This window comes from Vipera ursinii, assembly GCF_947247035.1.
Source record: "Vipera ursinii genome assembly, chromosome: 1".
Taxonomy (NCBI): Eukaryota; Metazoa; Chordata; class Lepidosauria; order Squamata; family Viperidae; genus Vipera; species Vipera ursinii.
In genome coordinates this window covers 348,007,744-348,028,700 of record NC_139512.1, presented here as the reverse complement: position 1 = coordinate 348,028,700, position 20,957 = coordinate 348,007,744, and the positions used below count along the sequence as shown (strand labels likewise).

The window sequence follows — 20,957 nt, the reverse complement described above, 5'->3', positions numbered from 1 at the left end:
CAAATGGATTTAAACAGCAGGGGTGCCCCCTCCCAAAAAACCACCCACAAAATGGCTGCTGCACCCAGAGCCTTGGTGGAGCAGTGGGCTAATGCCTCCTTAAGTAACACCAGCTGCCTGCAATTAGTGCAGGTTCGCATCCCACCAGGCTCAAGGTTGACTCAGCCTTCCATCCTTCCGAGGTAGGTAAAATGAGGACCCAGATTGTTGGGGGCAATTAAGCTGACTTTGTAATAATGCCGCTGGGGTGTGTGTGAAAGCCCTAATAAGCAGGTATATACATAGAATGAAGGCTACTGCTAAGCTTGTAAGCCGCCCTGAGTCTTCGGAGAAGGGCGGGATATAAATGGAATTAAAATAAATAAAAATAAATAAATAAATAAGAATGAAGCCACACCCCTTTTAAAGTGTGCCCAAAGGAGGCGTGGCTTTGATCACATGGTTTCAGCTGGATTTTTCTGACCCAGCGCTAAGGATGCCCCTGTGAAAAGACACAGCACAATATGATGCAGCCGAGAAATCACATCCGATCTAGAGGACTGCTTGCTTGCTTGCTTGCTTTCTAGTTTTTTTTAATCCACTTGTGCCAGTTGAATTTAGAAAATTAATCTGTCGCCTAATATTGAAACCAGGCATGCAGATGGACCCCAAAGATTCCAGCTTTCCTGGTACTTTCAGATGCATGAGAGACAGTGAACATACCCCTTCTTGTTCCTGAATTTTCCAGAAAGTATTGTGCTCAAATGTTCACAGTTACATTTTAAGGGCAGGTTTAAAATTATTTTAGTTTCCCAGACTTTTAAGGGATAGTTTTAAAAATATTGCTTCAAAAATACAGAATCTCTGTTCTGTATATTGATTTATCTAAACACGGTTATTTTATTAAGTAAACAACAACCAATTTATATTCAGTTGCAGTGCCAGAATGTCTTTAATTTATGGGAAAAGTCATTTAAATAAAACTTGCTAGAGTAGACAATCAGGGTCAATTTGAGAAGGTGAAGCTTACGAGTTTTTCAGAGGAAATGTTGCTAACAAATGAATATCTGGAGCCTTTATTTTTGAAAAGCGTTATATATGAAAGGTGTCCATTTTCAAGAAACACCGATTGAGCTCAAATGTTGAGTTGGTAATAAAATGTTGTTGGTAATATATTTTGTACCATGCCTTTGGAAAAAGGTGTCAGGAAATCATGTAACTTATATAAATACATTTTTAATTATCGATTTTATATTTCCTCCCTTTGCTATGTAATTATAAATTTAACAATACACACAGGCAAGACCTGTAAAGTAATGTACTTCTGGTGGGTTTTTTCCCCTCTTAGGTCTCTTCTTCATTATCTTTTGAATTAATGACTTTAAAATTTAATTGCTTTGTGAGCTTCCGGGAAGCTTCAGCTGGTATTTCGGCAACAAACATTTTCAAAATAGAAATGCCCCCTTAAGATCTGTGAACAGTTAGCCTAACTATTGCACAATTAAGAGAGCTCCAAATGTATCCTAAACAAAACCTCAACTATAACCTGCAACTCCTAATCAAAGAGAATACAGGTAGTCCTCAGGTTACCACCATTCATTTAGCGACTGTTCAAAATTACAACAAAACTGAAGAAAGTGACTTATGACTTCGCACTTATGACCACTCCAGCATCCCCATGACCAGGGGTAGGCAACCTTGGCTCTTTTATGACTCATGGACTTCAACTCCCAGAATTCCTGAGCCAGCTGGCTCCATAGCTGGGTCAGGAATTCTGGGAGTTGAAGTCCATGAGTCATAAAAGAGCCAAGGTTGCCTATCCCTGCCCATGACCAAAATTCAGGCCCATGGCAACCAGCATATATTTACAATGGTTGCAGCACTTTGGGATCACCTGATCATCATTTGCAACTTTCCCAGCCAATCACTGAGAAGCAAAGACAATAGCGGAAGCTGGATTGCTTAAGGACGGCCTGATTGTATTTAACAGCTGCAGAGATTAGCTTAATAACTGTTGCCAAGAAGGTCGTGAACTCTCTTAGCAACTGCCTTGCTTAGCAACAGAAAATCCTGTTCCCATTTGTGGTTGTAAATCAAGCACTACCTGTAACTGGGTTCATAACAATAAACTAGGTTAAAATGAGATTGGGAGACTGAACATGTTGTACCAGCTACACATGGCTTTAAGCTATGATTTAGTTGATTTTGGGCACAGCATGTTTGCTAGCCTAGTTTCAAGGTTTGGGACATTTGGGGAACTCCATCAAAGAATAACAAAGGCAATAGAAAGCTCAAAGGATTCCTAGACCTTCTACTCCCTTAATGTTGAAAAAAATGCCTTGGAGGTCCAACATAGCAAGTATGGAGTAAATTATTATTTATTATTTAGCTATTACATTTTTATTGCCTCTTCCCTCTGAGAACTCAAGGGAGGTCTTTCTTAATTTGATTTCCACAACATTTTTGGGAGGTAGGTCCAACAGAAATGCTGGCTATTTTCTGACAATGCATTTAATATCTGAAATAACCTGTTCTCAAGGTTTGTGCAATAGATGCACCCCTCAGCTGACAAAAATGACTGAATTCACACAACCTGCTAGGTCACCAAAGAACTGGGGGTTAAGATAAGCCACCCACAGGATGCCGTGCGAATGCAACTGCTAAGTCTTAATCTGATTATTAATTAAGCCGAGTCTCCTCGCTGAATGGGGATCTGAAACTGGAATTCTTTGGGCTGTGTTCAAATAACTTCACCTCACAAAACTACACTGGTGCTGAAGTTGGCTGATGTCTTGAGGTTTTGTGGGGGAACCCTGGAAGATATTAAGCTGAATTTTTTCTTAAAATAAAATTGAAGGCTTCTGAAAAGTGGCGAAGAAAGCCTTGTGCCAACTAGCCTGAGGCCCCAATGGGGCTGTGGCACTCGGGTGGTGCCTGATAGAAAACACCCCACCATCTTCCTGTGTGGCCTTTTCTCCCTCTCTCTCTCTCCCCCCTTCCTGCTTAGTTTTAATTTAATTGAATTTTGAACCTATGATCCTTAAGTTATTGTTTTAATGTTTCATAGTGCGAATTAACTGAATGTCTGTAAGCCACCTGGAGTTGCCTCTGAAGAGATGGGCGGCATGCAGGTTTAATTAATAATAAATAAATAGGGTTATATATCCAAGCAAACAGTACAGGTAGTCCTCAAGTTATAACCGTTCGTTTAGCGACCATTTGAAGTTACAAGGACACTGAAAAAAAACTGACTTGTAATTGTCTTCCACGCTTGCAACGGTTGCAGCAACCCCGCGGTCACGTGATCAAAATTAGGACGCTTGCCGACTGCCATGTATTTATGACGGTTGCAATGTCCTGGGGTGACACTGATCCCCTCTTGTGACCTTCTGACAGGCAAAGTCAATGGGGAAGCCAGATTCACTTAACAACCATGGTACAGGTAGTCGTCAATTTACAACCTCCATTGAGCCCAAAATTTCTGTTGCTAAGCGAGACATTTGGTGAGTTTTGCCCCATTATATGACCTTTCTTGCCACAGTGGTTAAGGGAATCACTGCAGTGGTTAAGTTAGTCACCCGGTTGTCAAGTGAATTTGGCTTCCTCATTGACTTCGCTTGTCAGACGGTCACAAAAGCTGAACACATCACCCCGGGACACTGCAACTGTCATAAGTACGAGTCAGTTGTCAAGCAGCTGAATTTTGATCGCGTGACCATGGGAATGCTGCAACAGTTGCAAATATGAAAAATGGTCACAGGTCACTTTTTTCAGTGACCTTGTCATTGCTTAAACTAAATAGACTAATGGACAAAATGGACATTTTGGGCTCAACTGCAGTCACCTGTGGTAAGATGAGAGCAAACGTAGGGAGCAACAGTTGTAAATGTGAAAAATGGTTACAGGTCGCTTTTTTCAATGACCGTGTCACTTTGAATGGTCACTAAATGAACTGTTGTAAGTCGAGGACTACTTGCACTAACTTAAACTGTAGTGATTCGCTTAACAATTGTGGCAAGAAAGGTTGTAAAATAGGGCAAAATCCACTCATTCACTTAGTCTTGCTTAGACCAAATGGACATTTTGGGCTCAACTGCGGTCACCTGTGGTACGATGGGAGCAAACTCAGGGAGCGAAAGAGAAAGAAATACCAAGGGGATTCACCTATGTTCCACAAAGGCATCGACCAGTTCTTGCCGGAGACAACAAAGCTTGTGTCGATGCTGCTTGGGGAAGCCCATCTTCTGACATTCTTCGGGCATTTCTTCCCCCTCCACCGGTAGAAAATTCAGGTCAGGGGGAAAGGTGCGGAGCAAGTCCAGGATGTAATGGCGCCCATCGTTGCCAATGATCCCCTTGCATTCCACAGATGAACATAACTCCACCTCCTCGCTCTTGTCATTTAGGACCAGGTGCTTCTGGATCTTCAACGGCCGGCTGGTTTTCTCCAGCAGCTCCAGATACTTGGGGTGGGAGACAACTGTCTTGCCAAAGTCTATGGAGCCGTAGATGACGCTCTGTTCCTGCTCCCGTTCCAGAATGCCTGGAATGATGGACTGAGCTGTCACCCGGTACCCCCGGTAGTCCACCACCACTGTGCCCAGGGTATACAGTCCTTCAATGTCCACAGCATTGTATGTCCGGACCCCATTGAGGTCATTGGTTGGGGCCACGTAAGCAGCCACATCTCCTCCAAAGTCCTTATAGTGGTCCCGGACGTCAAAACCCAGGCTGAAGAAGATGTTGTTCCAGATAAACATCTGCATCTTGGTTTCCTCACTCGGATTGATGGCCATCACGTTGCCATCAATGACTGCCATTGCACCTCTGGTGGCCGCTGCGGTGAAGTCACTGTGAACCTGGGATGGGTGAAACAATCAAATGATGACTAGATTATGAGAATAGTGGCATTCCTTAATTTAGGCATTTCTAGTTTCCAAGTACTGGTAGTCCTCGACTTACAAAGTTCATTCAGTGACTGTTTGAAGTTACAACTTCCTTCCTAACTTCCTTCCTTCCTTCCCTCCCCTTTCAATCTTAGTTTTATTTTTAAGCAACTCAAGGTGGCATATAGCCTACTATTTTCCCTAGAACAATCCTTTGTTTATACTGTGTTTTAATAACTGTTTTATTTGCATTTATAAGCTTGATTTTTTTCATTCTTGTAATTGTACATTAAAAAAGTAATCCTCCCAGATATACCAAGATCACAATGAAAAGAGAAAAGCTTTTTCTTGGATTCCGCCCTGTCAACCTGCAGCATATAACAAAGAAAATACTATCATGAAATAACATTTTGAAAAAGGGGACCTCATTTTAATTCTTCTTCTTATTTACATTCTAGGCCTCCAATATACAGACCCAGGGTCAGGAACTAGGGCCCTAACGCTAACTGAAGAAGACTAAATTGTTCACTGCATCAACTACAGGAATTTAGAAGCTGGTGTGATTCATCTAGCTCGGTGCTTTTCAATCTTGGCAACCGTAAGACGCATGGACTTCTAACCCCAGAACTCAGGCTGCGGATGAACTTCTACTTTACGTGTACTTCTACTGCCATGCTGGCTAGGGAATTCTGGGAGTTGAAGTCCACAAATCTTAAAGGTACCAGTTGCCGAGGTTGAGCAAGAAAGACTGAACTAGCTTGATTCTTCCTACAGCTGAAGCTGGTCACCTGGTGGCTTCCAGATGTACGTAATTTCACCTTCTACCAATTCCAACCAGCATAGTCTGAGCAAGGTCTTGTAAAAGTTGCAATCCAGTGGTTTTAGGCTGCAAATTCTTGGCCTATCTTGACTGGTCGTGGCCATTACTATTCCCTCAAAGTCTCCTTGGAGATACTATTGACTGAACTTTGGACAAAGTAGCAGTTCTGATGCTAAGCTAGGATTCTGCTCTTTTGCTCTTAGTCAGACAGACTATTTGCATCTCCCATTATCTGGAATTTAACTACGGAAGCTAAGGATTAACCTTAGAACTTTTGGTGTGCCAAACTACAAACCGCTAACCTTTGACCGCTAACTTATGATCTCTTTCTTCATGGGAATCTCAGGAGTTTGGGACTAAAACAGCCGCAGTCACCTCTTATGCAAGAAATATCCAGCCTTTTGCAATTTACCTTTGCTTCCAGCAATAGAATGCTTATTTCAACCGACTTCTGGAAGGGGATTAGTCGTGTAAACTTTAATTATTGACCAAAGGAAGTAAATTAATCTTGTAGGGCTGGCAGTTCTACTACTGTGTCTTGCCTTAAATCAGATTCCACGGTCTTGCTGAAAAGCAGCCTCACTAGACAGCTTTCCAGTTTCCATTTAGTATTTCTAAGCACTGAGCGCAAAAAATAAAATTTGTCTTAGGTGTCATCCTTCCTAACCCATAAGGACTAGAAACTTGTAGTTGTGCTTTTTTTTTGTCGTCTCTTTCTGGATTTGTCTATTTCCCTGCAGGGTTTGAAATTTACCTTAAAGATCGCTCGTTCCCTCAACAACCTTTCCGGCAGATTTTTTCGTGGCAGTTCTCGGGTTGTCTGCAATTCTTCATTCCAATCTCTGGTCTGAAAGGAGATGGGGGAAGAGGCTAAATATATTAAATGCAAGCACGCAAAGAAAGCAACTTTCCAACGTCGGGCAGAAATACAGAAGATGGCAATCTGATATTCTCTCTGGTTCACTGAATTTGTTTCTGGCTGTTTGAAACCACATTTCCCTTTTGAGCTGAGCTCTTGCATTTTATTCTACCATATTAACCAGGATTATCTGTGCCTTGCCAGTTCAAATGGATCAGGAAATGGTGGCTTCTCAACAGTAAAACCAGGCACGTGGCTCATTTGCAAGAGAAGAATTTGTGAGCTTTTTATTCATTGTTTAAATTTATGTATCAAATTTAGGGGGGAAAAAACCCTATCACACTCACAGAGCAACTTCTATTTTAAGAAGGCAGGAAGTGATTTTTTGCATCTACATTATTACCTCGTGTGTAAACATAATTGAGCAGCTCTTAAAATACTACAGTAAATTGTTTTGAGTAATTTGAAGAGAGCGGGTACATGTCACTTAAATTCAATTTGCGTTGATTTCTATAATTTGTATTATTGTAAATTGACACAAATGACAGTGATTAACAAAGATGGAAAAAAAAATCCAGACTACATCAAAAACAACAAATGGTATGTTAAATGTGAACAGTTTCCAAATGAGAAATGTCTGCTAACCCAAGATCTGTTAAAACAATGATTTATTGCGTGTGAATCATATAATGTATTTTATTCACTAAGCGATTTTAAAGGATCAGTGTTTTGTTTTTTTAAAAAATAGGGTTTTAGTCCCTAAAAAGGCTTCTCAAAGCACTTGACCAAATGGAAGGAGACATAACAAACACTTCAACAAAGACCTTAAAATGAAACTGAGCCGAGTTACAACCTTAAATCAGGCATTAAAAGCACCTTTCAAGACTGCAAAGAACTGTTAAGGTGTGTCAAAATAAACAGATGAAACAGTTCAAAACTAAAATAGTTATTTCAGTACAGTGAAACTGTGGGCTTTTTTTTTTGTCTATGGAGATTCTCAATCACCTGGGTCATGTTCTCCCAAAGGTGCTTTTCCAAAAGGCAATTGGACTTTCTTGTTTTCTTTCCTTGAAAACGTTTCACTTCTTACCCAAGAAGCTTCTTCAGTTCTGACTGAATGGTGGGGAATAGAAGGATTTATATTCTTTGCAGTCATCTGGTCGTTAGCACTCTGAAGGTCAGTTGTTAGCTCTCTGAGAGTCATTGAGGCCTCTGGGAATTATTTGTACTCTCAGGGTTATTTGAATCACAGCGCAAATTTTATTTATTTATTTATTTTTTATTTTAATTCCATTTATATCCCGCCCTTCTCCAAAGACTCAGGGCGGCTTACAAGCTTAGCAGTAGCCTTCATTCTATGTATATGCCTACTTATTAGGGCTTTCGCCCCCCCCCCCCAAGCGGCATTATTACAAAGTCAGCTTATTGCCCCCAACAATCTGGGTCCTCATTTTACCTACCTCGGAAGGATGGAAGGCTGAGTCAACCTTGAGCCTGGTGGGACTCAAACCTGCACTAATTGCAGGCAGCTGGTATTACTTAAGGAGGCATTAGCCCACTGCTCCACCAGGACTACTGAAAAGACTGTGTTTAAACAAGAAGTGGTGTCGTATTCCCACCACCACCACCACCATTCAATTTTCACAGAGATACGCGGTGGCTCAGTGAGTTAGGACGCTGAGCTTGTTGATCAGAAGGTCAGCAGTTTGGCGGGTCGAATCCCGAGTGCCGCGTAACAGAGTGAGCGCCTGTTACTCGTCTCAGCTTCTGCCAACCTAGCAGTTTGAAAGCACGTAAAAATGCAAGTAGAAAAATAGGGACCACTATGGTGGGAAGGTAACAGCGTTCCGTGCGCCTTTGGCTTCTAGTCACGCCGGCCACATGACCACAGAGACGTCCTCAAACGCTGGCTCTTCGGCTTTGAAACAGAGATGAGCACCAGCCCCTAGAGTTGGAAACAACTAGCATGCATGTGCGAGGGAAACTTTACCTTTTTAACCTTTTTGATCCCTCTTTCTGAGTTGTTATGGCACAGTGATTGGACTGCAGTATTGCGGGCTAACTCTGCCGACTACCAGCTGTTTGATTCTCACTGGCTCAAGGATGACTTGGCCTTCCATCTTTCCGAGGTCGGTAAAATGAGGACCTAGTTTGTTGGGAGCAATATGCTGACTCTATAAACCACTTAGGTCTGTAAAGCGCTATGAAGCAGTATATAAGTCTTAAGTAGTATTGCTATTTCAAATCAGTTGCCCTCTCTGTCCAGAATGTGGACTTTGCTAACTTCAAAAGAATGACCTTTCTATTTTGGATGCAGATGGACTGCTGAATCCTATCCTCGTGGGTTTGTTCTTTTGTGTTGTGACACAGGCTTGTGAAGTGATTGTTTTGTTTCCCCAATATATAATCTGCATGTGTTTCACTGCACTGTAGTGCATATACGACATTGCTCAGTTTGTGTCTGGCTGTTTTATTCTGGGGGTGGACAAGCTTCTGCCTTACTGTATTCTTGGGTTTAAAGTGGGCACGCATGTTGTGTTGGTTAAAAATACTCCTAAGCTTTTTGGATATTCCTGCAATGTATGGATAAGTGACAACATGGCTTTGTTGTTCTCTTCTTTGTTGTGGAGGAACTCCTGTTGGATCTTTTGGTGGTATACGAAACGGCCTAGAGGTTATCAGCTTTCCTTTGGTCTCATCAGGCCTCAAGATGTTTGGTTCTCAAAATAAGATTTTTTTTCCAGGAGACTTAAAATGCTGCCTCATGGACAGTTAGAATTAATGGAATGTAGAGACCCCCTGGTAAAAGCAAATGAAGAAATCCACAAAGCCCAGTGTGTCTTTATACCTGTCCCGGGATATGTTCTTCGTAGCCCAGTCTAGAGGTATAAGCATCTTCTGCTCTCACACAATCCATGACGTGTTCTGCTAGAGGAGCTGTCCACGTGTATACTTGGAAGGGGGTGGATATTCTCTCTAGTGGGTGCCTCTGGACCCTGGTTGGAAATAAAATGAAACACAACAATTAGTACTGCTCCTCTTCTAAAACACCCCCCCAACCAGGTCTACAAATTTCAAACTAAGATTTAACATATTTTTTAAAAATGGAATTAAAAGTTGTGGGTCTCATTCCTTTTAAAGGTCTAAGTCCCTTTAAATCCAAGCGTCTCCAGTAACTCTGCTGACTGCAAGCTTCCTCTTTTACAAAACCTGTTGTCTTTTCCTTTACTATGGCTATTTTGTTTTAGTTTATTGTGGAAGTTCTTAACTGTACTTGATTTTGTTGTATGCTATCAAGAGCCCAAATGATTCAGCAGCATACATGTTTAAATAATAATAACTCTCCAGCTAGGCTTTTTCTGTGTGGGTTTTGAAATGAGGTATTAAGTATTTACGCTGTGTTTTTTTTAAATGTTATTATTTGCCTTGGGTGCTTTACTAGCAAAAAAGCAAGAATTACAAACCAATAGGCAAAAATAAATAAACAGCCAGTTTCATGTAAGATATTTATTTATTTATTTCGATTTATATACCGCCTTTTTCCCCGAGGGACTCAGGGCGGTTTACAGGGCAAATTAAAACAATACAATATATACAGGTTAAAATAAAATTAATATTGGCCTAGACACCAGGAAATGATGACTTCTAATCCCACCTTAGGCATGAAAACTGGTTGGGTGACTTTGAGCTAGTCACTCTCTCTTAGCCCAGCCCACCTCATAGGGTTGTTGTGGGGGGAAAATAGAAGGAAGGAAGGAGTAACAAGTATGTTCACTGCCTTGAGCTACTTTTGAAGCAATAAAGGCAGGATAAACATCTAATAAATAAATAATAAGATTGTGCATCTTTAAAATGCTTGTAACAGAAAGAATGAAAAGGAAACAAATGAAAAAAACAAACAGTGATCCTCAGCTGGAATGTATAAAGCAGACATGTCAAACACAAGGCCCAGGGGCCCGATCCGGCCCGTGAAGTAGTTTCATGCGGCCCGCGAAACCATCCTGGAAACTGTGAGGGAACGGCCCCCACTGCCTTGGCCCTGGCCCAGAGACCCTCCTTCCTCCAGAGACCCTCAGATCTGTCCCACTCCTCCTCCATAGGCACCCTTGATGCGAATGATGTAGAGCTGGCCACGCCCACCCAGTAGGCCATACGTACTTTAGCCACACCCACCCAGTAGGCCACACCCACCCAGGCCACACCCACCCAGCCCCCTGAGGGCAACCGCAATGCTGATGCGGCCCTCAATGAAATTGAGTTTGACACCCCTGAAGGGTACATGAATGTGTGCGTGTGAGAGAGAGAGGGCGGGGGAGAGAGAGGGAGAGAAAGAGAGACTATAAAAGGCTAATAGAGAAACATTACCGTTTCTTCTGCAGAGCTGCAAAATTCCTTTTGAAAGTTGGGCTAATTTGGTTCAGGAGCTCTACCAGGGAATGGCTGAGGAAGCTGGGATTAGCTGGCTTAGGGCTGAAGTTATAAGCTGTGGACCTGCGAGGAACAAAGATGAAGACACTTAGCGGCAACACCACGGCTAGCAACAGCCTAACCTTCACCCAGGCAAAGTGAGAAAAACAGCCACCGAATCATTCAGGAAACCAGAAGTCAACCCGAGATTTGATTCTGCAGATTCTGGATGTAACAGGCTAGTTACGTGGCATCTGATCCAACTCAACTTTTCAACTCAAACTTTTCTCACGGGGAATGGGCTCCCACTAATTCTGCTTTCGATTGCCAATTTGACCTGTGTAAAGAAGCATTACGTTCCATAGCTTGGAAGTCCAGGATTCAAGAGGAACATCCCATTTCCCCCCAAAAAAGAGATCCACGGTCAACACTCCTTGGGCTCGAAGCCTCCCCGGTCCCCCTGGCTCTTTGGGTATATGAGTAGCCCATGCCATATGAATGGGCAGGCTCTATTAGGCTTGTATGTCATGACGGTCACAAAATGGATCAGTCACAATTCTGGGGCAAATGCAGCAGTCATGAAGTGAATGCAGCAAGTATTAAGCGAATGTTAAAGTTGTTAAGCAAACCAATGGTTCACTAGGGGAATGGTTTTTTTGTCAAAAAGCGGAAGCATCAGTTTTCGGCCAAACCATTGTAAAACAGGGTCATGTGACCAAGGGACGCTGCAAATGGCAATAAATAGGTCCATGTTGCCAAGTCCCTGAAGTCTGGTCGTGTGACTGGGGAGAGGGCCTGACCATTGCAACTTCGAATCTGGGTTGTCACTCACCATTTTCGGGTCAATTGTAATGGGGAAGAGTTGCTAAGCAACAGGTTGTAAGTCTAGGACAGGGGTCGGCAACCTCGGCTCTTTTATGACTCGTGGACTTCAACTCCCAGAATTCCTGAGCCAGCATAGCTGGCTCAGGAATTCTGGGAGTTGAAGTCCACGAGTCATAAAAGAGCCGAGGTTGCCTACCCCTGGTCTAGGACTACCGGTGTGTCAAAAATTGGTGCTCTCTTCGCCTGCCCTTTTTCCTCTACTTGGTGGTACGAAGATGATGGCACAGGATCCCTATGCAACCTGCCAGCATTCATTTTGTGGCCCAACTGGGACCAAATATGGGGGCTAGTTTAAAGCAGAGGTCTCCAACCTTTCCGGGCTCATGGCCCAGAGGGAAGGAGAGCAGTTTCAAAACTGGTGTGCATGCGCACACAAATGGGGCCATGTGCACTGGCATGGCACTAGTGGCCCCATTGGCTCATGCAGCACGTGCTGGCAGCGTGTGCATGTGCAAACGGCCGTGCACCCCCTTGCTGCGGCTAACAGCCCCATTCACGCATGCGTAAATGGCCTGCGCAACCCTCCCACTGCTGGTGGCCCCGTTCACACCCATGTGCCTATGCAAACAGGGCCATGGGCACTAGTGTGAGTGGGGGAAAATGTGCACCTACGCATGTGCACACCAGCCAGCCATTTCCATGGCCTGCTGGCCAAGAGCTTGCAGCCCAGGACCGGGCCACAGCCCATAGGTTGGGGACCCCTGGTTTAAAGGTCAAAATAAGTGTCTCTGGTATTGCAGAGGCCCTTTTTACCTCTTAAAATGCCTTATTTTTTCCCCTCAAAAAAGATCTCCCAAACCTTGCCCTCTTTTGGAGCACTGTCCTTTTCATGCAGCCCTCATACCTCTGTCAATGAAGAGCAGTTTGGTGATATAAGCAACAGCATTATGGTTAGAACAGAGGAACAACAGAAATGTCACTGGAATCTTCCAAATTCAAATAAAAAAGCGGTAATCATCAGAAATGGCAAATTCTATCCACAGTGTGAACTTAATGCAAGGTCCTACAGCCTGTCTCCCAAAATCAATGAGAAGTCATTTGCTCAAAGGACAGATGTGCACCCCAAAAAAGAGACACATGCCGAGTCCCAAAAATGGAATTGACCCCCAAATGAGGCCCTGAAAGACCAGCATCAAAACGAACCATATGGCATTTGACAAGGGAACCGAGAAAAAAGCCAGATATTTAGCTACTTACTGATTGAGGTAGAAACCTCGGGTGGATGCGGTAATGCTGACATGTCGATCTTCTACCGTGATGACATACAAGTACATGAGATCTCCGTGCATCTTGCGATTGCCAGGTGGTGGATTCCAGCCACTCATAGTTAGGACTTTTAGGCACTGCAAAGGCTTGAGGAGTTATGGGCAGAGATAAAAGAGAGAAAATTTAAAGGTGAGCAAGAGCCACAGATTTACATTCCCTTTTGGGAGTGACAAAAAAAAGAGCAAAATCACCATGTAAACAATTTAGATAATCAATCAATCAATCAATCAATCAATCAATCAATCAATCAATGGCTTTGTGGTTTCTCTCTCCTTTTGGTATAATAATAATTTAATAACTCAAGGATCTGTATTCCAGACACATTCTGAATTAAAATGGTAAATTCCAAAGCTCTCAGTTGGTATGTTACACCTTACATGGAGACAGCTGCAAGAATTCCTATACATTCCCAAATTAGTTTTGTCTCCACTTGCCTTTCTGTCCTCAACTGTTTCCAAAGTCTCAAATTTTAGACCAGAGTTTCTCAACCTTGGCAACTTTAAGACACACAGACTCCAACTCCCAGAATTTTTCATTCATCCACATCTCTAATGTGGCCTCTGATATTATTTTGCGTTTTATCAGCGCACAATATTTTGAGATAGTGATTGGGTAGGTGTACTCATTTGCCTAAACCATGATTTAATTGGAATGAAGAGATTTAGTCACATCACATATGTTCAACCAGAGTTTACAAACTACAAATTACATGTAGTCTTTGTCTTATAACTTTATTTAGGGACTATTCCAAGTTACAATGGTACTAAAAACAGTGACTTATGACCAGTCCACACACCTATGACTGTTGTAGCATCTTGAGTCACATGATCAAAATGTGGCTGCTTAGCAACCAGATATATTTATGATGGTTGCAGTGTCCGAGGGGTATGTGATTGCCATTTGTGACCTTCCCAGCTGGCTTCTGACAAGCATAGGCAATGAAGGAAGCCAGATTTGCTTAATGACCAAGAGAGCCACTTAACAACTGCAGTGAATCGTGGGAAGAAAGATCACAGAATTGGACGTGACTCACTTAATAACTGCCTAGCAATGGAAATTCTGCTACCAATTGTAGTCATAATTCAAGGACTATCTATTATATTTAGTGCAGTGGAATAAACCACCGTCTCTCGACTGTTGCCACTGTGTTTATGATATCCTTCATGTAGTCTTGGTGGCACCTTAGCAGAAAAGTGGTTTAAATGTAAGAGGGACCCAGCTCTGGACTTTGTTCCTTCTAGTAACCAATTGCAGAAGAATAAGTAACAGCCTCTTTTATGGGAAGGTACTTGGGAGGGGACAGGTGAGTGGAAGCGGGCATTCCTGAAACAAGTGCTGGAAGTGACGACCAGCTTCCCTGCTTGCAGACCTATGGATGTTACCTTCCAGTCTCGGTTCTGAGGCTGAAGAGGGCAGAGTGGCCTCTCTTTGCTCCCGGGTAAGATGTGCTCTGGAGGGGTGCAGTCAATCTGCTCCATTTCTGTACCCTTCTTCTTCCGCTTGCCGCTGTCTAGAATTAAAACATGGGGGGGAGAGATTTTTTTTTTTAAAAAAGAGGTATTAGCACCAGCAGGTGAACGTGAGAAAAGGGGACAAATGACTTCATCTTGTCATCCGTGGTCCAATTCACACTTCCAAGAAGAGACCATGAGGACTGGAAAGTTGGCCCTTACAAAGAAAAGGCAAGAAAACTTCCATTCTCTGATACAGGTAGTCCTCAATGGATACAGGTAGTCCTCAATGGAGGCCTGTCATAACTGTTGGCAGTTATGACAGGCCTCCCCATCCCAGTAGCTACTTAGCACGTTTTCAAAATTACAGCTGCTGCAGCGCCACTGCAATCGTATGAACAAAGTTGAGCTACATTCACCCTTACGACCGACCCCAGGGACCCTGCAGCACCCCAACCTATCTCTCTCTCCTCCCTGCCCCCACCAGCTAGGTCCCTGCAAGTAGGGCAGGAAGCAGAGCACGGGATCCCTCAGTGCTTCGATATCTCTACCAGCAGTTTTAAACATGAACTTTAATCACTTCGTAAGCAGTGCTTTGCAGTGTCTCACAATCTACCTCTCCGTGAAAAAGATCTCTACATGCGGACTAGATTTTTTTGTTCCCTGCATCCCAAATCTGGAAGTTGGATAGATTAAAAGGGAAAAAGAACGGGACCAAGGCTCACGTTAGGGATGACCCTGGGGTGCTGAACTGTATGCAATAAGTGGTTTTTTCCCCCCAATTCATCATCATTCTGCATTCATAAAAGCCATGGTGGCGCAGTGGCTAGAATGCAGTACTGCAGGCGACTTCTGCTGACTGCCGGCTGCCAGCAGTTTGGCAGTTCGATTCTCACGGTGGACTCAGCTTTCCATCCTTCTGAGGTCGGTAAACTGAGGACCCAGACTGTTGGGGGCAGTAGGCGGACTCTGTAAACCGCCTAGAGAGGGATGTAAAGCACTGTGAAGCGGTATATAAGTCTAAGTGCTATTCCTATTGCTATATGACAGGGGTTTTCAAACTTGGCCCTTTTATGACTTGTGGACTTCAACTCCTAGAATTCCTCAGCCAGGCACGCTGGCTGAGAAATTCTGGGAGTTGAAGTCCACAAGTCATAAAAGGGCCAAGTTTGAAGACCTCTGCTGTATAACTGAATCAGCAGTTACAGAAAAGTGTTCCTGTTCACCAAACCCCATAAGGAGCTTTCTCTGCAGTGGTTCTATTAGGACAGGATTTTAGGGAAGGGTCTGGTCAATAGGGCAAATAAAAGGTCTCTAATGCATTACCATTTCAGAAGGTTCAGGCTGGTAAGACAATTAAGTCCAAAGTCTTTTTTCTTTTTCTTTTAATGACCCTGCAATCCCTTGCATCAGGCTGGAATCACGGTGACTGAATGGAGCTGAGCATTTACTGGCCAGATACCCTTCCTGACGCACAGCAGACAAATACTTATTGCGCCCAGAGAAATATCTGCCACTACCTAGGATTAAACTCACAGTCTTCTGATTGAGAGGCGAGAGCTAGACCTCTAGGCCACCATGTCACTCAGATTAAGTCCAAAGTCTACAATTATACAGTTGCCAAGCTGCTATTCTACAAAAAGGCTTCCCAAACACCTAAAAAAATATGACCAAGGCTTTTATTTAAAGGACAAATAAGTCACCTAGAAACATAGAAAACTAACAGCAGCAGAAGACCTAGTGGTCCATTGAATCTGCCCTTTGAGGTTTATTTTATTTTATTTTATTTTTTTGTCAGATGACAGACATGTTTAAACTCAATGGCTTAAACGCTACTGAATGTATTACTGCATAAACCAGAGATCAGCAACGCACCATATCACAGGAGTACAATGGACATCACCATCTGTGTTGTTTGCAAGCCTTCCAAATTAAATGGGAAATTAAGTTGTCATTTGTTTTAATGTAAAAGAAAAACCACTCAAAACAACTTGCACCAGATTCTGGCACTCCTTGGCAAGATTTGCGAGGCTGGGAAGAATTTGGGGGAGGCCCTTCAAGGGTGGTGATATGATGCTACTTGCAGCCTTATATCTATCATAATTTTTCACAGATTATCGACAAAACCTAATTTTGATAATCAATCTATTTTTGCTGACTTGGTTGTTAAAAGAGGTTAAGGTGGTTACACTTTTAGAACTGATAGGAATTTAAAGTCAGCCAAAATTTATAAAATTAATTTTTAACAGCTTTGGCTAATGAAGTTAAAGAAAAGCTATCCTTACAAGGGTACAACGCACATATGTCACCTGGAACGCTACTGTATGCTTCTGCCTTAGGCTCGCCTTCTCTGCGGGCCACATCAGAAGGAACTGTATCGAAACCCCAATGGCTCAGGACTAAGCAAGACAGTTCCTCTCAGTAGAGAAGCACCTATTTCTCAATACCTCCAAGGTCTCCATCGGTGAAGACGCTGAGGAATGACAGTGAGTTGCAGTCAACACCATTGAAGGCATCTGATGGATCAAGGCTCTTGAGGAGATCCCGGACGTGACGGACGTGTATCCGAGCTTCTCGAACTGTATATGGCTCTGGGAATGCAGAGGAGTAGACAAAAGTTTTTAAAAAAACCAACTCACTAAAGGTAGTCCTAACTTACAAAAGGTTGCTTAGCAAACATTCAAAGTTACGACAGACCTCCCCAAAAGGTACTTACGACCAAGCTCTGAAGTTCTTATGGCCAGCTCCCACCCCGATGATCATGTGACTGAATTTTGGGTGCTTGGCAACTGACCCACGTTTACAGTCATTTGCAGTGTCCCACCGTTATGTGAGCATGATTTACGATGATCTGGGGCAAAAACCTCCCATAGCGAACAATGTGTTTGCTTAACAACCCACAGCATTCATTTTATGGCAAAAAAAGTCATAAAATTGGGGCAGTTGTGTGATGACCCAATTTACAACTGTCGCGATTTACGACTGTACTTGGCAGGCTCTGTCATAGTCTTAAATCAAGGACTATCTGTATTCAGCTATCTTGTTTCTTTATTACACTAATACCCAATCTTCCTACTTACATTAAAAAAAAACCATGACTTATGATACTTGAAACTGAAATGCAATATTCAAAACATTAAAATGGATATTAAAAATGTTGGGTGCATCAGCTTCAACTGAGTAACAACTAAAGTAACAACTTAAACATTAAGTAACAACTTAATGTTGTAAGTTACAAATACAGTTACTTTATCAAACTAATAATAATGATGATGATGTTGGAAGAGACCTTGCAGGTCTTCTAGTCCAACCCCCTGCTCAGGCAGGAAACCCTATACCATTTCAGACAAATGGCTGTCCAGTCTCTTCTTAAAAACTTCCAGTGTTGGAGCATTCACAGCTTCTGGAGGCAGGTTGTTCCACTGGCTAATTGTTCTAACTGTCAGGAAATTTCTCCTTAGTTCTAGGTTGCTTTTCTCCTTGATCAGTTTCCATCCGTTGCTTCTTGTCCTGCCTTCGGGTGCTTTGGAGAATAGCTGGACCTCCTCTTCTTTGGGGCAGCCCCTCAAATTTTGGAAGACTGCTATCATGTCCCCCCTCATCCTTCTCTTCTTTAAACTAGACAAGTTTTAGTTCTTGGTTTGTTTAAATATTTGTTGCTTCTTGTCCTGCCTTCAGGCGCTTTGGAGTATAACTTGACTCCCCCTTTGTGGCAACCCCTGAGATATTGGAACACTGCTAGAATAAAACCATATTTTGCATGGGTTTATCTAATACTTAAAAACTATTGCAAATGCCACTATAAGCTGCTGGACTCTAAGAAATGCAATGTTTCCTTTTGTTGTGTTATTTTCACATTTTCTTTTTCTGAGTCTTACATATCTTTAAGACTTTTCTTGACCAATTCCATCTTTTGAAAATCAAGAGAAACATCTGCATGCTGGAGCCCCCCGATACCAGATGTTAGAGCAACCTTCTTTAAAATGGCCCATCCAGATACACCAGTTCCCCTAAAATTCCAAGCCAACCTGCTTGGAATCAACGATATCTGGAGACACCATCTAGAGATAAATGGGTAGATGGATTCCTAGGAAGGACCTTTCCTTCCATGTACCGTGCCCTAGATAGCAACTCTTGCCTTCAACTACTCCTTATATATCAGTTCTTACCTTCAACTACCTTCAATACTGAATCTTCTTGTAAGCCTTCAATGGTCTTCAATTCAGCAAAGTTATCAAGAACATTGCCATCTAACTGCAGAGAGAAACATGTTCGGTGACAGGTATCCTCGCGATCCATCAAAACTTGGTGGATCTCCTGAACCATCTCTTGGGGGGACACCTGGCAGAGCAGGGAAGAGATGAGAGAAGAGAGGGTCACAACTGTCCAAGATTGTCCTCAGTTTTCCTTTAGGATTTCTGCAGGGCATATGAAAAGTGTTTTCAAAATACACAAGGCAGGCATTCAAAGCAAAACACACACTGAAATCAGATCTTCTCTACAAAAGTGAAGCATAAAAGCTTAATCCAAGCTTAAGAAAACTACAGGTAAGCAAATTACTAAACTAGTGTTTCTCAACCTTAGCAACTTTAAGATATGTGGACATCAAGCCCCAAATTCCTCAGCCACTTGCCTGAATAATAAATTTCTTGGAGAAAAGGTGGAATATTTCAATATTTTTTTAAACCGTCAAAAAAAAAAGCCGAGGAATAATCATGTTAATTCAGAAACAGGAGGAAATACGGTCTTTATCTCAAATCCTACAGAAGAGGAAGAATTCTAAATGCAAATAACAAGGATATGACTCCTTCTGTAAATGATGATCCACAGCTTTTGGATCAGGAAAACGTAGTGAAGAATATGTAAGATGGCTTGATTTGGCTCCTCTGGACATGCAATTCCATGTACTGGTCTGGCTTGGATCACACATTTTGCTCCATCAGGACTTGGATACCAATTAGCCACAATAGGTCTAGATATTATCCACTGGCCATAAATTAAAGTTAAAAAGTTAACTAAAATGGTGCTTATGGGAGACCTTCCAATAGTTTGGACCCCAAATACTTAAACTCTGCAAAGTTACACAATCGCTTTAAAAAGTGTCCACCTCTCCTCCTAAACTGTAATAAATTTTGTTTAGTTTTGCCTATAATGTTATAGAGACTTGGCTGTTAGGGTTGATGGACCTAGTCAACTGTGGCTAGTTAAATAAACCATGGTTTAACACAATGTGTGAACAAACTCTCTGAAAGAATGGATGTTGTGTGTCTTTGTGTGTGTGTGTGTGTGTGTGCGTGCGCGCGCCTTTTAGACAGCATTAACTTCTGACAACCGACTGGATTAGTCCCTGCAGGTTTCTTGGCAAAGTTTCAGAAGTGGGTTTCCATTGCTTGCTTCCTAGGACTGAGAAAGAGTGACTGGCTCAAGATTCCCCAGTTGGCTTTATGCTTAAAGCAGGACTGGAACTCACAGTCTCCTGGTTTCTGGCCTGGTGCCTTAACCACTACACCAAACTGGCTCTCTTCAGAATGGTCTACACTAGTGTTTTTCAACTTTTAGGATGTGTGAACTTCCCCAGCCAGCATGTTTGTGTATGCCTCGATCTTTCCTCTGAAGACTTGTTGTTGTTAGTTCCGAAGTCGTGTCTGACTCATTGCGACCCCATGGACAATGTTCCTTCAGGCCTTCCTGTCCTCTACCATCTTCTGGAGTCCATTTAAGCTCACGCCTACTGCTTCAGTGACTCCATCCAGCCACCTCGTTCTCTGTCGTCCCTTTCTTCTCTTGCCCTCAACCTTTCCCAGCATTAGGCTCTTCTCCAGTGAGTCCTTCCTTCTCATTAGGTGGCCAAAGTATTTGAGTTTCAAAAAAGATACATGTTGTTGTTGTTAGCTGCGAAGTCGTGTCCGACCCATCGTGACCCCATGGACAACGTTCCTTCAGGCCTTCCTGTCCTCTACCATCTTCTGGAGTCCATTTAGGCTCACGCCTACTGCTTCAGTGACTCCATCCAGCCACCTCATTCTCTGTCATCCCCTTCTTCTCTTGCCCTCAACCTTTCCCAGCATTAGGCTCTTCTCCAGTAAAGCCTACTGTACAGAAAATCCTCAACATGTCATACCATGAAATGCAGCCTTTCTTGTTTTTTCTAATAAAACGCAATCAATCAGTTCCAACACCGCTCTAGAAGAATTTAACCTGGGGGGGGAATTATTTACTCTCTTGCTCACTTATTTGAACTTTGGCCAAACTGCAGAAGATTGTGTAAACAGAACTGTCAAAGAAGCCAACATCTGCAGAAGCCCAAACTTTTCAGATTGTTTCTAGTCCTTAAAAGAGGAAAAAGATGAAAGCGAACTGAGGATTTGGCAGGATTACTGAGTGGTCCAGAGGGGGTTTGTGTA

At 42.7% G+C, this 20,957-nt stretch overlaps 1 protein-coding gene across 1 annotated transcript in view; it reads right to left on the bottom strand.

Moving 5' to 3' along the window:
- Positions 1 to 20,957, bottom strand: part of CLUH (clustered mitochondria homolog) — a 91,638-nt gene that overhangs the window by 33,680 nt on the left and 37,001 nt on the right. The window contains exons 3-10 of the mRNA XM_083379653.1: positions 18,723 to 18,894; positions 17,001 to 17,144; positions 14,485 to 14,612; positions 13,034 to 13,188; positions 10,910 to 11,035; positions 9,393 to 9,540; positions 6,440 to 6,532; positions 4,144 to 4,838 (exon numbers count right to left, since the gene is read on the bottom strand). Coding sequence (XP_083235779.1) covers positions 4,144 to 4,838; positions 6,440 to 6,532; positions 9,393 to 9,540; positions 10,910 to 11,035; positions 13,034 to 13,188; positions 14,485 to 14,612; positions 17,001 to 17,144; positions 18,723 to 18,894 — 1,661 coding nt within the window. The remainder of the gene's footprint in view (positions 1 to 4,143; positions 4,839 to 6,439; positions 6,533 to 9,392; positions 9,541 to 10,909; positions 11,036 to 13,033; positions 13,189 to 14,484; positions 14,613 to 17,000; positions 17,145 to 18,722; positions 18,895 to 20,957) is intronic.